The 16844-nt window shown below is 34.0% G+C and overlaps 2 protein-coding genes across 3 annotated transcripts; both read right to left on the bottom strand.

Moving 5' to 3' along the window:
* Positions 1 to 3018: 3018 nt before the first annotated feature.
* LOC126689634 (proline-rich receptor-like protein kinase PERK4) lies at positions 3019 to 7095 on the bottom strand. The gene is made up of 8 exons (XM_050384862.1): positions 6445 to 7095; positions 4951 to 5478; positions 4735 to 4821; positions 4528 to 4598; positions 4329 to 4405; positions 4041 to 4185; positions 3746 to 3907; positions 3019 to 3445 (listed from the first exon to the last, which is right to left on the bottom strand). The coding sequence occupies exons 1-8, from the start codon at positions 7001 to 7003 to the stop codon at positions 3188 to 3190; spliced, it is 1887 nt and encodes a 628-aa protein (XP_050240819.1). The 5' UTR covers positions 7004 to 7095; the 3' UTR covers positions 3019 to 3187.
* Positions 7096 to 11369: 4274 nt separating this feature from the next.
* LOC126732553 (putative F-box protein At1g47790) lies at positions 11370 to 15384 on the bottom strand. Of its 2 annotated transcripts, none has more exons than XM_050435478.1 (3): positions 15244 to 15384; positions 14090 to 14243; positions 11370 to 12873 (listed from the first exon to the last, which is right to left on the bottom strand). In XM_050435478.1, exons 2-3 carry the CDS (start codon positions 14237 to 14239, stop codon positions 11716 to 11718), a joined length of 1308 nt encoding a protein of 435 aa, XP_050291435.1. In that variant the 5' UTR covers positions 14240 to 14243; positions 15244 to 15384; the 3' UTR covers positions 11370 to 11715. The 2 variants fall into 2 exon arrangements, with proteins under 2 accessions (XP_050291435.1, XP_050291434.1); XM_050435477.1 differs by lacking the exon at positions 15244 to 15384 and adding an exon at positions 15001 to 15204.
* Between the last annotated feature and the right edge of the window lie 1460 nt (positions 15385 to 16844).

Below are 16844 nucleotides of genomic sequence, written 5' to 3' on the forward strand. Positions count from 1 at the left end.
GATTATTTATAAATGAATTAATGAGACATTATCATAGTCCTTAAGATGCATTGTATGTGATTTAGTTACAGAAGATATAAATCACAAGTTCTTTATAAACTCAAAATATAGTTCGTAGTCGGTGATAAAATTGAGCGTTTCATCAGTAAAGACTATAACGCATCAACTAAGATGGTTTTGTCTTGATCCTGGAAGTAGAGACTTCTAGTTGATGTGTTGATATGTCTTAAGTGTGAAAAACATATTGAACTGGACCGCTATGAGATTTATTATTCAATTAACAACTATTATTTGAATAATTAATCTCATGACTTCTAATTTCATAGACTCTCAATCCTAAGAGGATAGTGAACCCAATCATGAAATGTAGGTTACTTTGATATATCAGGAATGAGATCTAATTTAATGGTCAAAACCTTAGTATGTTAGGTAACCACAAGTAGTGTTGAAGGAATACATATTTTCAAGATGGAATCCATAATCTCTTTCTATAGAGACACGAAATATCTCATTGAGATAAGTTTAATGGGAACTGGTTATTCAGGGCTGACCACTTTAGTAAGAGTTACTAAATTTTATATTTATTGAAATTAGATTTCATAAATATGAATAACTAAAAGATTAAATCGAGTACTTAAGGAATAAAATAATTGTTTACAAAGTGACAGTTTATTATGATTTTGTTCACTATGGATATTTCATGGAGGGGTCGAATGATATTATATTAGAGTCTTAAGATATAATTTATTAATAAGGCTTAGAGTGCAATTATATTTCCGTAGTGGTACTTGTTATATAATTAATGGTAACTTTAGACTTGTTAAGAGTTGACAGATAAGTCTGAAGCCCATTGGAGTTAGAGCCTTATTAGTCCCTTTGATCTCATCTCAAGCCACACACTTAAGCAGTTAAAAAAAAAGAAAAAAAAAAGTATGTATGATTAAAAGAAGAGAAAAAAGTTTTTCTCTACGGGATCTTGGAAATACACTTTTCCAAAAGAAAATCAACATACACAAGAACTGATTAAGAGACTACTTATCTTGGGTACCATGTGGAATTGTGATGAAGATTGAAGGTATTCTCAAGTTTTTTTTTTGTTTTTTTTTTTTTTAATTTCACTGCATTAAGGTACATTTTCTTTTCTTTGTTCTAGAATTTAAGGATATATGTTATTTCTAATGAATGAAGTAAATTTTTATGTTGCTTACATTATGAGTTTTGTAAGAGATACAAAACCAGTTTTTCCAGCAAAGCTAATTAAAGCTCACTTTTTATAGTGAAAGTGGAATGCTACATACCTGATATGAAAGCATGCATGAATAATCAATGGCAAAATTAAGTTCACAAAAGGCTTAGGATTATGGATATTTACGTGCGGAAAAAAATAAATCAAAGAAAGGAAAGTCACTTGCGTCAATTTTAGAAGAGAGAGAGAGAGAAGAAAAAAAATACGCCTATGTTCGCTCCAATTAACACGCATGCAAAATGAAAATAGTACGCCAGCGAAATTAGGGTCTTATTCTATGCGGCTGTGGCTGTCCTTTTATGGAGGGCTGGTCGGGGAGATTTCACTCATCCAAGTCTAATTTGACTAAGAAAAAAAAGTTCATTCTATGCGGCATTAAGAAAATTTTTTGGTCTAATTATTAGAAAACTTAAATTATACAAAAATTTAATAAAAATAGAATATTAAGTTCTATAATTTACTTCTACTAAAAAAATCAAAAATAAAAAAAGGAATGATGAGAGATAAAGTAAGAACTAAAAATACTTCTTCTTTTTTTTGAGGGGAAGAACTAAAAATACTTAAATGTGAGTAATAAGCTTTTTCAGTTATTTAAGCTAATTTTTTTATTTGGGTTTTTGTAAAAAAAAAAAAAAAAAAAGAGTTAAGGATTACGTTTGGGGCCGAATTTATTTTTGCAAGAAATGTTACGTCCGTAATTTTTTTTATAACAATTTTTATGTGACAAGTTGTTGTTGATAGATAAAAAATTAATATCAATGGTAGCCTAGTTTATAGCCAGTAATAACTTACTATCTAAGATTTTTTGTAAATTGTTGTTAAAATATTGTACATGTAGCATTATTCTATTTTTGTAGAACTCAAATTCTTAAAATTTTCAAATCAAGTTGGTCAATAAGTGGTCAATAACTTTTTGTAGGTAGACAAAATAAATTAGTTTAAAATTAATTTGGCAAGTCAAGGGTGGTCCTGTGAGTCGACCACCCTTACTTACAAATGGAACAAAATAAAAAAGAGGCAGTGTCTATTACACATAATTCAGTTTTTGAATTAAAAACATGTCTTGAAGTCATAATTTTAGTTCAAAAAATAATTTTTGTGCAATAACAATTACCCAAAAAAATTCTGATCCAATATCCACTATTATTTTGCAACGAGGAGCTATTCTGGCACATAAAGTCTTTGAATTCTTCTGTAGTTCTATCAACTTCTATGTTTTGGTAAAACGTACAACCCGGCATATGCGTGGCCTTTTTTATTTAAAGAGAGGGACCTAATTTAAGGGTTGGGCATCTTGGAAAAATTTGTGGTGGTCTTGAGTGACCACAGATCCCATTGAAAAGTCATGATTTTTGTTTATTTGGGGACAGCGGATTTTGATTCATGGCTTGTTAATTGTTATTGTGCCATGTAAAAGGCCTAGCTTTTTTTTTTTTTTTTTTAAGATTTATGTAGAAAATGATTTACTAAACTATCCCAATTTTTTTTTTTTTTTATTAACAGATTTTATTATTATTATTATTATTATTATTTTTGAGAAAGTTATAACAGATTCAATTGTATGATACAAACAACTTTCTGAAATAATATAAGCTATAGATCTTTTATTAACAGATTTTTTTTTTTTTTGGGAGAAAGTTATAACAGATTCAATTGTATTATACAAACAAATTTCTGAAATAATACAAGCTAGATCTGTCTCCATTGCTTAGTATATATATGCAATAGAACACAATAAAAAGAAAGTAATCAAGGATCAATGGAACCGCAGATCTTTCTCTGTGTCACCTCGAAACCCAAAAATCAAATTAAAACAACAACTTATAAACGTTAGCTGGATCATGAATACAATTCTTTGAAGTGTATGAGCACCAAGATGGCTTTGTTAGGCCCCATTGTCAAGCAAGTCCTTCCATAAGGGTAGTCACTAGTCAGGCAGTTTTAAGAGTATTGCTTTTGGTTCCCTCCATTGTTACCCATGTCGCGGGACTCATTACTGGATGTGCCAAACTCGCTGCTCACAAATTCCTGACTTGTCAGTGCCATCTTTCTGAACTTCTTCATGTCAGAATTATATGCGGTGCTGTCATAGTCTGAGCTTCCAGTCATACTTGAGCCGGTGAAAATGGAGTTCTGGCTAGGCCTGATTCCATCATTCAAGTCATCCAGCGATACATCTCCCTCCAATGCACGCACAATCTGCTTTCCATGATTATTACAATCGAGTCAAGAAGGGTTAAACATTATTATTATTTATTTATTTTTGGATGAATGTGTTCCTATATATTAGAAGCATTCATTATAAATTTAAAGCATGTTAAAGAATGTATCTGCATGTGTTCTCTCTCATTCTGCAATAATTATCTTATGCATCATCTCTCTCACATTGAATGTGCTCTATAGCCATGTAAGACTCATACACTATGAGAGCAAAGAAACGTATATCGGATATACGAGATACTTTCTTCTGGTTCTGGGGTTAAACTTAAAGCCTCATACCTGGCTCATTTTTGGGCGCTTTTTGCCAGAATGACGAATGCTGGCAGCGGCAGAGGCGACCATGCGTGTCATCTCATTAGGGTTGTAATTGTTCTCTAACTTTGGATCTACCAGTTCATCATATTTGCCTTCCTCCAAAGCACGAGTAAGGAGTGGTCGAGCCTGCAATTTGTTACACATTTACAGAAAAACTCAATGCTAACAGGACAAACAGGGGAAAAACAGAGAACTTTTGGACTAAAAATCTCAATGTAAACTACTCAAAATTGACAAAGTATAAAGAAAGTATACAAACCCAGTCCACTAAGCTATCATCCATTGTACTTGAAGCATCCACAGGTCGCCGCCCAGTTATTAATTCCAAGAGCATGACACCATAAGAGAAAACATCAGATTTATCTGACAGCTTTCCACTTGAAGCATACTCTGGAGCCAAATACCTGCATTGCCACATAGAGAAGTTCTTTTATTGATAAACTCACATTAAGAAGGGCTAAACTTAGGTATTAATTTTCTACATCAAAGAAATTGTACCTAAGTTTTACCTATCTAATAAAAATTAATAACTTTGATGACAACATACCCAAATGTTCCCATGACACGTGTAGATACATGAGTGTTATTGTCAGAAGACAGCTTAGCCAATCCGAAATCAGCCACCTGAATAATAAGCATAAGCATCAGAAGCATCCTATCATATAAAATGCTAGGAAAGTGAACAGTTCTACAAATTTTATCAGTGGATATATCGTGTAGGAGCACTTGGGTTAAAAAACAGATACCATGGCTTCAAAGTTTTCGTCAAGGAGAATGTTAGCTGCTTTGATATCCCGATGTATGATCCGAGGATGGCCTGCAAGCAATTTCAATGAACAAATGAGACAGCTATAGTGCTTATTTTGGTTTTCTGTTTTTGCTTTTTTAAGCAAGATAAATCGGTGAAAATAAATATCAGATGAACACTGTTAGAGAGGCTGGGAATTTCTTACAATCTTCATGAAGGTATGCAAGCCCTTTGGCAGATCCTGTTGCAATACGAAGCCTAGTTGGCCAATCCATGATTGGACGATCCGTTCCTGCAACTAATAAATATCATGGAAGCCAAAGTTAGATAATATATTACCTGGAAAATTAATAAGATTTCATAAAGTTCATAACAGATGTTGATGTAGTATGGACCAAAATGCAAGCATAGAACTACTTACCATGGAGGTGATATTCCAAGGTCTTATTGGAAACAAATTCATACACCAACATCCTCTGCCCACCAGCAATACAATATCCAACGAGTGACACAAGATGTCGATGATGAACACGGCTAATAATGTCAACCTCAGCCTGGAATTCTCTCTCTCCTTGTCCACTCCCTGACTTTAGACTCTTCACTGCAACTTCTTTTCCATTAGGCAACACACCCTTGTGCACATAACCAAACCCACCTTGACCCAACAACTTGTCCTGTGCAAAACCGCCTGTAGCAGCTGCTAGCTCCTCATAACTGAAGGTGCTCTTGTTGAATCCAAGTGCAAGGTTTGGTGAGGGTGGTGGCAAGGGGGGTCTGTGTGGGCCAGAGTAAGCGGCGCTCATTTCTTCGCTACTGGTGGGGAGTGCAGGAGGAGGTGTTTTCCAGGGAAGCCCAGGTGATGCTCCTTGGGATAGCCTCACAACATGGTCCGCTTGGGGAGTATTAATGTGCCAAGCAGATTGACCATTGTAGTATTCATGACTACCACCTAGGCATCACAAATCATGGAATGGTTATCAACAGCACAAACCAGTGATTGCTTAGCATGATGAGAAGAATCATAAATGGATTGCATGTAAGTTATTATGGATAAAAATTATCTGTCTCAATTTTAGTGTTTTTCTTTATGTTTCACCGATTACAGATTTCTATGCATATATTTTTTTCTTTTTTTTTTCTTTTTAAAGTTTTGGTTATTCTACAATGAATTAAAGAGAAGAAGAAGAAGAATATATGAATATAATTGGAGTATAAATTTGGATACTTAAAATCAAGAAGAGGATTTTTAATAGTAAAGTACATAAAATTGAATTTTGAACTATACTTACAATCCATTTCCCCTAACATTTAGTCTCATGAATTCAATGATTCATAGTAAAATATTTTAGAACATGGTTCCATAATTTCTTATGTGGAAGGCTATCTTATACATTAGTTGCATGTGATTGATGCCTCATAGTTAGTGGGTACCACACACTAGTGTGGATTTCACATATTGTGAGACATTAATGGGATACAATTATTGCACAAGATATTACCTAGCTCCCAAGACACAGGGAAATAAAGCGATTGAAACTTCATTTTGCCGAGCCTGAGCTTCAATGGCCATTACAAAGCTCTCAAAAATCAAAATAGGAAGTCCTATGAAACATTTCCTAATAAACTTTCTAATATACAGACATGAAAAAAGACAAAACCTTATTGTCAATAAGGTCTAATTCAAACGTAACGTCTCTCTCTTTCCTTTGAAAAATTAAGGTGGAGAATAAAAATTGTGGATAATGCGTATGTATATTACTAGAAGCAAATTTTGTTGTAGGATTAAGTTAGAAATACCAAGAATCGATTCTCAAAAAGACAAAGGGTTAAAATACCAGAATTATATGTGCATGACAAAATTTCACTTTTGGATTCTCTTAGAAGCACAGAACAAGGTTAAGGATTTGGCATGAACCTTTATGCGAAGGATCTGAATAGTATATCTGCATATGATCATGCTTTCTCCTCCTCTTCCTACGGCAGATGACACAAGTGATGATCAAGGCAATTAAAAATACGCCTACCCCAACTGATACTCCCACTATTATTGGTAGATTGTTGCTGACTGATGATGAAACGGACGACGATACGGTGCTATTTGAAGAAGGTGCTGATGGTGGTGAGAGTTTGGGCGTAGGTGGCGGTGGAGGTGATGATTTTCCGGGAGGAGATGGCGAATGTGGCGGGGGAGGTGGCGATGTGGCACTGCCTGTTGGTGAAGGAGAGTTGTTTTTTGGAGGTGGTGGAGGAGGAGAGGCATCATTAGAAGAAGGTGGTGGAGAAGAGCCGGATGATGGTGATGGAGAAGATTCGGATGGTGGGGGAGGTGGCGGAGATTCTGAGGGTGGTGATGGTGACCCTGAGGGTGGTGATGGTGAAGTTGATGGAGTTGGAGAAGAAGAATTATTTGATGATGAATCTGGTGGTGGAGCGGGTGGTGAAGGTGAAGAGCTTGGTGACGGAGCAGTAGACATTATTATTGGTTCATGAACTTTGATTTCCGGCCAAGATTTACGTCAAAGTACGTGCCGGAAACTCCACCACTCCGGCAACTGCTCGTCTCGAGATAACCCTATATAAGATGCAAAGATGGACAGAGAGAAAAGAGTTATGTATGGTAGAAATCAAATGTTCAATCAGCAATGAACAACGTGGAACATTTTTGCATTGTTCTATATTGAATGTGGGGGTTCTATAAGGTCCTAGGATTTAGATTTTTACAGCCTATGATAACATTTCCCATTGAATTTCTTATTATATATATGATAACACTTCCTAGCTAGAGAGGGAAAAAAAAAAAGTTTTGCATTGAAAAAAGGTACCTGGTTGAAGATAGAAGCTGTTCTCAAAGGAAAGAGAAAGAAAATTTGTTCCATATTGAGAATTCCATAATTGAAAGGAGATCCTGTCCTTCCCTCCCAATGATCTCCTACAAAGGAGGACCTCTCTCTCTCTCTCTCTAAAGTCTATACCTTTTGTTTTATCACCCCTAACTTAGTTTGAGTTTGTTATTCCTTTTACCAGTTCCTGGCATGGGTTTTGCTTATACTTCTCATTGATCCTATGTGGATCTATAATATAGGGAACAGATATTAACTTCAAATATAAACTCTCCAAATTCTACGCTAGTCTTCACACCTGTAACAAATACAGCCTTAGGCACAAACAAATAAAAGCTGCTACATTTCTACCCCAAAAAGTATGAATCTACATCGAGTTGCAGAGGGAAATAAAGCTGCATGCAATTATTCGTGCAACATATATCCCGTCTCAGCAAGAATGTTGGCGGCTAAGAAGTATAAAATTTAATATACATATTAAAAAACACTCACATATATAAATCCTCTGTACCACTTTTTCTATTCTATTTTATGTTTCACCAATTGTAATTTGTAATGTATTTGTTTAACTTTCCCTATAAAATAGTCAAAGTTTAAGCCTAATTTATATTCAAAGTTATAAGGCTAATTTATTGTAATTAGTATTGGATAAATAATGATAGAGATGAATGATGATTAGTTTTATTGATAAATAATAAGTTAATATTTAATTTTTTATCAATTTGGAAGTCATGTTTGTATAAATTTAGATGTTGATAATAAATGAACAATAGACATGATTTTCTAATTTAGTGGAAGAAAATTCATGATTATTTAAGTTACAAATTGTTAAATAGTCTAATTTAGATGTCTACGGCATCTTCAAAGTAGTTCATTTATCAAATTTGAAAATATTGGTTCCCTCAAAACAATTAATCAAAAATTGTATACATAACAATTAGTATTAAATAGTTATGGACTAGTAAGTGGAGCCCCTAGATCCACTCCTAAAGCATCACATTCAATAAGGAAGGGTTTAGAGAAGTTTGGTAAAGCCAACACAGGGGGATTGGCTACTGCATCCCTAAGCTTTTGAGGAAGGCTACTTGAGCTTGATCATTTCACCGGAATGAATCATTCTTCAACAATGTAGTTAAAGGCTGAGCAATCTAGCCATAATCCTGAATAAACTTTCTATAATAGCCTCTTAAGCAAAGGAATCTCCTTAAGGCTACCTTGACACACTGGCGGATAATTATTCTAACAACTAATCTGTTATTAACAAACTCCTAACAGCACTTGCTAATTAACACGGCTAATACAATGCATCTAATTACATCAATGCTAGTCATAGTGCAACACTCTAGCTAGTATCATACTCTACCCCTTCAAAGCACTCTGCCCACAAGTGATTGTGTGTTATGTGAGTGTGTGATGAATCTCACATCAGACATATACTAAGTTGATCTAGATTTTATTAACAATTACAAAGAGCTTCAATTGTGACTAGTCATCATTTTAAGGTGTGGGACAACCTAAACAATACAAACACCCCCAAAAGTCAAATTCAAGATAAAGGAGGGAAGGAAACTGATAAAGGAGAGGAAAATATCTCTAAAAACGCTCCTAGCAACAAGATAGCTGTAGGGATAAGGGCAAGAAATGTACCTATTTAAGGGGTGAGACAGGTAACTAGAAGGGGGTTGGAAAACAAAGACTAGAAACCAAAGAAGAGAGAGATACTCATCTGATGTAGTGTAACACCACGTGAAATAAATTTTTTTCTATTATAATACATTAGTTTCATCTGAAATATATAGTGTTTATAAAATTAATTGAGTGTTTTTTTTTTCCTATTTCTCTTTTATAAATAAATTGTGTCAGTCAATTAAATTTTACCTAATGGATCCATTCAATATCCTTAGGCTAGTTAGTTTTTGATGCCCGATTAAGGTATAATGCAAATGTGATTATCGTTTTTCATTGAGTCTTTACATGTAAGTCCATCTCATAGGGTTTGGAGTTCAACAATATGCTACTGGCCCAATTCACTACTCTGGCAAAGCCTTTACCCCCATTTGCCCATTCCAGCCTCTAATGAGGCTCCCACCTCCCAAATGCCGAGGGTTTCAAGTTGCTCAAGTTGCAGAATCATCAATTTTAAGTTTAAACTAGTTTCGGCTTGGCTTCTTCCATCTCATAAGCACAATAACTGGAACAGTTTCGCAATCTTGGTTCAGAACACAATAGGAGTATTCCACCACTAGTTGTTTCACTTTTTTGAACAATAAGAAATTGGGGACACTTTTTTCGAATCTTTGTAGCCAAAGCTTTCAAATATCTATAGAGCACCTTTTTATTTGGCATTTGAAAGCTTTTTTTTTTTGTTTCTCAAAAAAAGAAGCTTTCAAATGCCAAATAAAAAGGTGCTCTATAGATTTGTCTTGTTAGTAACTGCCCGAGCATTGCAAGCTTTAGAATGTATCCAATCCAGGCAATTAGAACCAATGAAAGCATCATTTGCAAGAGGTAATCCAGCTTCCCTCCAAAACATTCTTGCCACCTGACAATCTCTAAGAATATGTGTTAACTGTTTCAGTTCCATTTGGACAAAATTCACAGGTTGGATTGCAATCCTATTTTCATGAGTGTTGAATTAACAGGCAGGCTATTGTTATAGCATTTCCAAAGAAACATCTGGATACTGAGCTTCTAAATCCATTTTCCTTTGAACTCTTAGCTTCCATCATCATCATCATCATCGAGGGTTAGTTTATAAGCATTTTCGGAATCAAATCACCCTAGTTGCACCAACCTAGTACAATCTGTCCTCACTAGCTGAAACCTTTCTCAGAGGAGTGACATTCATGGAATGAATAATTCAAAATTGTATGAAATGTTGAGGAAAAGTAAAATTACATCACTTTAGTAGTAAATAATCTAATGAAAGAAAATCCATGATTTTGTTTCCTAGTAACAATCTAATAAAAGAATTTAAAAATAATATTACATGGGAAAGACCTAATGTAGGTCCCATCGATTAAGTTAAAGGGCTACTTTACTAAATTTGTATGAAATGTTGAGGAAAAGTAAAATTACATCACTTTAGTAGTAAATAATCTAATGAAAGAAAATCCGTGATTTTGTTTCCTAGTAACAATCTAATAAAAGAATTTAAAAATAATATTACATGGGAAAGACCTAATCTAGGTCCCATCGATTAAGTTAAAGGGCTACATTACTAAAAAAAAAAAATTTAAAAACTGATTATGTAATTTTCATAAGTTATTGCTTTCTCCAAAAAAAAAAAAAATCATAAGTTATTTAGAAAATATATAATAAAAATTAACAAAATTGAAAATTCCCTATGTCAACAATAACCAAAAAATATGTTAAGAAATAAAAACTAAATATATAAATATGTCAATATATTTGTTATTTTTTACTTAGGTATAGCAATCAAGAAGTAAAAATTATATATACAAATTAACAAGATCCACTTTATCGAAATAACAAAAGTACACCATAAGTAGTAAAAACATACAACAAAATGTCCGATCACCATTCAGGCATTCACCAATTGAACTATATGCCAAGGCCAACATATTATAGCACCTACTTTATTGCTTTCGATTCAGCAGGTAATCCAAAGTAGATACCACTGCCAATGGACAGGTAGCCAGGAGCTTGAGGAATTTTGAAATCAAGTGAAAGAGGCCCTAACTTACGAAAAGCATATACTATGTGTCATTCAACGCAATCAGAGACATAATTTACACACAACCTAGGCTTCTGCTCTAAGAACTAAACATGCCTCAATTCAAACATTAATTGTCAATAGCCTAATAAAACTAGCATGGGAAAAAGACACAAGCTTTCTGCAATTAGCTCGACACATTCTCTAAACGATATCTTAAACATTTCACTAAAATGTAATTCAGAAATATCAGAGTTGTATTATCAGGTATTTGTGTGGAATTGTATGGTACCAAATAACCATCAAAATTGCTCACGTGGAAGATAAAGAAGTTATTCCTATCATACCATCATATAGTTTGAACACAAGTAGTGCCAAATTGTCAATAGCCTAATAAAACTAACTAAATCAAACATAAGTTTCGAATTGGAACTTTCACAAAAGAGTAAAAGTTCCAAGCAAATGTCCTAAAACAAACAAACCGGGTTGATAAAAGGGAGAAATAGGGCGAGGACTTATAATGCAGAACAGGCATGTAGCCATTTATAGGCTTAACCATAGCCAAGCAGTAAAAGTTCCAATCAACCATCCTAAAACCAACAAGCCGGATTGAGAAAAAGGGAAAGGGAAGGACTTATGGTGCATAACAGGCATGTAGATATCCATACGCTTAACCAATGGAATGCCATAGTGATGAGCTTGTACATGGATGACTGTTAGCTTGTTGTCTGCTAACCAATGGATGGTCCACGGGAACAAGGCTGTTTACATATGGGTGACATGTCACAAATCCATCGGGCCTCACTGTGCCCAATATTTTCACTTTCTGTGCTTTCACATGATAAGTGATAATCCTATTTCCGAAAAGAATTGCCAGGACATCATCATTCAGACAAGACAAAGCTCGCAACCCTCCAGACATATAGCCAAAATGGTCTAGCTCAAGAGGAAAACTATGCTTCAGTACCATTTTAAAATCCCCATAGATGCGAATTGCATATTCATTATCTTTTTTATGCGGCAGAATGTAACACAACTCCCCATGCCTCTTTGTCAAAACACCTTCTGGTCCGCATTCTGGAGGGAGTGGCAAAATCCAACATTGCTCATATGTTAGATCAAAAGCCAGTACCGAACCAGCTAAAGTTTCCCAATAGACCATTCCCCTCATGTAAAACCCATCGCCACTCAGTTTCAAAGCGTCCAACTCAAAACATATAGTGTCAACAAGTCTCCAAGATTTTGACCTTGATGAGTAAATTTCAAAATAGAGGATTGGATGATCAGCCAAACGAAAGGCACAAACAAGCTGATAATTTGCTTCAAATTTCAATGCAGAAGGTTCAAACGCAAGAGCCACTGCTGATCCAGGTCTATGATAATAATTTGGTCTTGGAAGAACCTTCCACTGCCTATTGACAGGGTTGCAAATGTAGTAGGCATTGTCTTCAATGCAACTTTGACAGCAAATCAAGCCATTACAAGTGGTTCTGAGGATAACAGGTTCAGGCAAGAAACTGAAGGAAGGATCTGGAACGCCACATGAATGTGGATCGCATGAGATGAAGGAGTGTTCACCAGCGATTTGACAGAAGAATCCAGAGATGTCTTGGAAGCAATGACTTTGCTTGTGGGCTAAGAATGGATTAGTTATCCACTTATTCCACTCTTTGCTAACAGATCTAAACCTACAAATTGATTTTGCTGGGAGGAAAGGAAGGGCATGGTCCTTCACCAAATCTCCAATTCCCATTTTCTCCTTAGACTTTATATGTTCAGGGCATCTGGAAGAGCCATATGCAGTAGTGTTTCTTTGGGGTGCATATTCCTGAAATTGCAATCATTAAATATTAAAAATATATCATATATAAGCATAGCATCTTCATATGGAAAAGATCACTTGGCATCTAAACACTTTTAATAATATTGCCAAATTATAACTAAATAAGCATGAAAAAAAGAAGTTAAGAGAACAATCCAACCAAATGTGTCCTTCATAAAAATAATTACAAATTAAGACCAGTTGGTCATAGAATCTTAATCAAAAGATTCAAAACAAGCATAAAGAAGTCATGTTCATGTAGGATATCAAGGAAAGATTTATGGTTTTGAAAACAGGGTTAGGGTTTGTAAAATATTGGGGAAGTAGTGGACTTGGTTAGGAATTTAAGGACTCAGAACTTTGGTAGTATTTGCAGCAAATCAGAGAAAACTCTAAGAAAACAAACTACTAGCATCACAATATTAGGTTACTAGGAATCAGTCCTGGTGAAAGAAAGCATTACACTTTCCAGGGTTTAAAAAGAACCCAAAGCTAGCTGTCGAAATCCAATCTGTGAATGATAATAAAAGCCCAAAACAAAGCTTATATAAGCTTCTTTAAAACCCTGGCAACACTTAAAGTCTTGAGCTTGAAATAAACTAATTTGAAGCGCACATTATTATAAAGTAAAACAAAATAAAAGACCACAAAACCCCTAATTATCTGACCAACAAATTATTAGAAGTATTACATTTTTTTTTTTGATAGGTATTAGAAGTATTAAATTTTAACATTGCTTTGAATAATGTCACTACAATGCTGGGAACGGTAAATCCAGGCCTTTAAATTAACTCCCAAGTAGGACTCACACCACAATCATCCCATCAAATCATAACCTGGGATTGAAAAATCTTGTGTTTCTTGTTATTCGTGTAAACTTTAGGTGGCTGCTTTTTATCAGCAGAACAGCAAATTTTACTACAAAAAGATTAACTTCTGTTTACGATTTTTTGTTTAAACTTTATCTTCCAATTATCCATATGAGGTTTTCACTCTAGGCCATGGAATTTTATGGTGGCTTAGTTATACTCACCGTATGCACACAATAAAAAATAATATAATTTATTAGTGAATGAACACAAAAATTAACGCATCAATGCACTAAACAAATAAATTTGTATGCTTATGAGCTCTCTAAAAAATGTATACATTTGAGACAGATGGAATCATTCTTAATTTGATCATAGATAATCAAGAAAAAAATAAATCATCAAATACATACCACATGAGAATCATCGCCAATGTTCAACTTTTGCAACCGTTTGACATTACTCTCTTGTTCACTTTCAGAAAAAGAATCTTCCTCACAATCATCCATGAGGTCATTGTCAATATCCATTTCATCAGAATTATCGTCTTCCCAAATGTCCATTATCCTACAGTTAAAATTTTTTTATCGGTGAGTAACAAAAGGAACAAGGTATGATATCTTAAACATCTAATAATATGACAAAAGAACTTTCAACATGTTAAAAAACTTGCTGGGAAAAAAATTGAAAACTAACAGAAAACACACCCAACTGACTTCATGGAGAAATTATCTAACAAAACCATTAATTAAAATGTTTTTGGTGTAGAATACTTTTGAATTACACTACAAAGAAAGCCTAACCAATCAAATCGTAAACCCTGATTCAATTAAAGATTGGATTTCTTTTAGTAAACCCTAGTTCAACTGGAGATTACTTATCACACAAGGAATCAAACATAAATAAGGAAACTCGATGAAATCATAAGATCAGATTATAAAAACAAGAAAATTTCATTTTTGTATTCGAATAAATTCAAAGAACTACGCAACTAATTACGTAAGAATCGAGATGATATCCATTTTCCCAGAAAACAGAGTACAAGGTAATGCCACATACATGTAACATGTTCAAGAAACAGAATCGACAAGTTATGTTAACTATATCAACAAATTATTTTCAAGAAACCCAAGAAAAAAAAATAAAAAACAAGAAAACAGAATCATCCACAACAAGTTTTTGAAAAACCTCACAACCCAAAAACATATAATTGATAACAACACCACATGAACTCAAAAATATTATAATAGAACCCATTAAAAAAAGAAAAAAGAAAAAAAAAGAAACAGAGGATCAAGGTTGAGTAAATGGAACCAAGAGTCACCTGCAGTGTGTATAACTCTAAACCCAACTACGGAAAGAGATTCCACAATTTTTTTTCTCTCTCTCTCTCAATGAGATATATTCCACAATGTGAACACTCAAACAAACAGTAAAAGTAGCGTAGGAGAAGATGAGGAAGAACAAAGAAAAGACGGAAAATTCTATGAAAGTTCCTCAGGATAAAGTGATAGGCTATATATAAAGAAAGATAGGCAACGACTTGCAGAGAAAAAGAAACACATACTTTGTAGTACAAACTAAAGCCTGTAGAGTCAGTCAATCGCTCGTTGCCATAAACCAAAGAGAGAGAAACAGAGAGAGAGAGAAACGTGTTAGCGAAGGTTCGGTTTTATATAAGTCTTTGGAAAGTCTTTCTTTTTTTTTTTTTTTTTTTTGGCTAAAATATAAGTCTTTGGAAAGTGATGGAGCAAATGGGGTGTATTTATACTAGCGAGTGGTTCTGTGACACGTTCATCAAATTCAAGACAGTAGCGTCTAGGTTACTCTAGCCGGTTAGGTTTCGTTTGGGAGTTTATAAGGGAATGAAATAGAATGGAATGGAATAATTATAAGGGAATGGAAAGGAATGGAATGGAATGAACTAAATTTAAGTAAGGGAAAGGAATGGAAAAGAATGGAATGAAATGGAATTAAGTAACCTTGTTTGGATGTTTTAAAATAAAGAAATGGAAATGAATGAAAATGAATGGAATATAACTAATCTTGTTTGGGAGCAACATGGAGGGAATGGAATGGAATCATTTTCTGATAATATTACTATTAGACCCCTATTTTAAAATAAAGAGTTGAATATATAGGGGTATTTTGGGAGTTTTAGTAAAAAAATCATTAAATCTAATTCCATTCCCTCCCATTCCTCCCAATTTTGGGGGGAATGAAAATTTGAGGTTTTAAGGGAATAGAGAGGAATGAGTGTTCCCTCCTATCCATTCCATTCCCTCCCACTTAAACTCCCAAACAAGGGAATGAGCTTTCCATTCCCTCCATTAAAACTCCCAAACAAGGGAATGGAAGAATATTCTAAAATGATTCTTTTCATTCCTTTCCATTCCATTCCATTCCCTCCTCCCAAACGAGGCCTAAGGGTTTAGAGTTTTTTTTTTTTTTTTTTTTTGATACAAGGGTTTAGAGTTATTCTAGGACCTTATCATAGTTCATTTGGAAAAATGTTATATTTACAATATTTTCACAATATTCACAGATAGTTATTTATTGTTACTAATAGATAAAAAAGTAATTTCAATATTGAATTTAAATTAAAAGCTTGTAACAACCTGTCAACTAGGATTTATTCAGAACTTAGCACTCCTCATTAATTTCATACCCATTTGCCTCCCTCTCACTTCAATATTAATTACTTGTCACTTATGTCTCTTTTACATTTACATGTCTGACACTTTCACGTGGATGACCATTTTTTTCACCACTCATAATCATCTATAGTGAACAATTTTAAAAATCAATAATGCTAGTATCACAACAAAAACTACAATTTTTTTACGTGATGAGTTCTGAGTAGTGAAAAAAAGTAGTGAGTTCACATCTTTACCACTTACAACTTGCCATATAATAAATTGTGACAAAAGTTGTGAATTTTGTTATGATCCTAGCATTTTTCTTTAAAAATTGGTGTTATACTGTTATATTAGTAAAAAATTCTTGGAGTTATGAATGATGGAATTGGATCCATTATTGTGATCTTAGCATTATTGTAAATAGGTTGTGGCATTAAAATTTTGATAATAAAAAGTAAAGAGTCTTGTCAGTTGTTTCATCGGGGAAAAAAAGTCTAGTTAGTTGTGACGCATCATTGAGTCCATTGAC

The sequence above is a fragment of the Quercus robur genome, chromosome 6 (assembly GCF_932294415.1).
Source record: "Quercus robur chromosome 6, dhQueRobu3.1, whole genome shotgun sequence".
NCBI lineage: Eukaryota > Viridiplantae > Streptophyta > Magnoliopsida > Fagales > Fagaceae > Quercus > Quercus robur.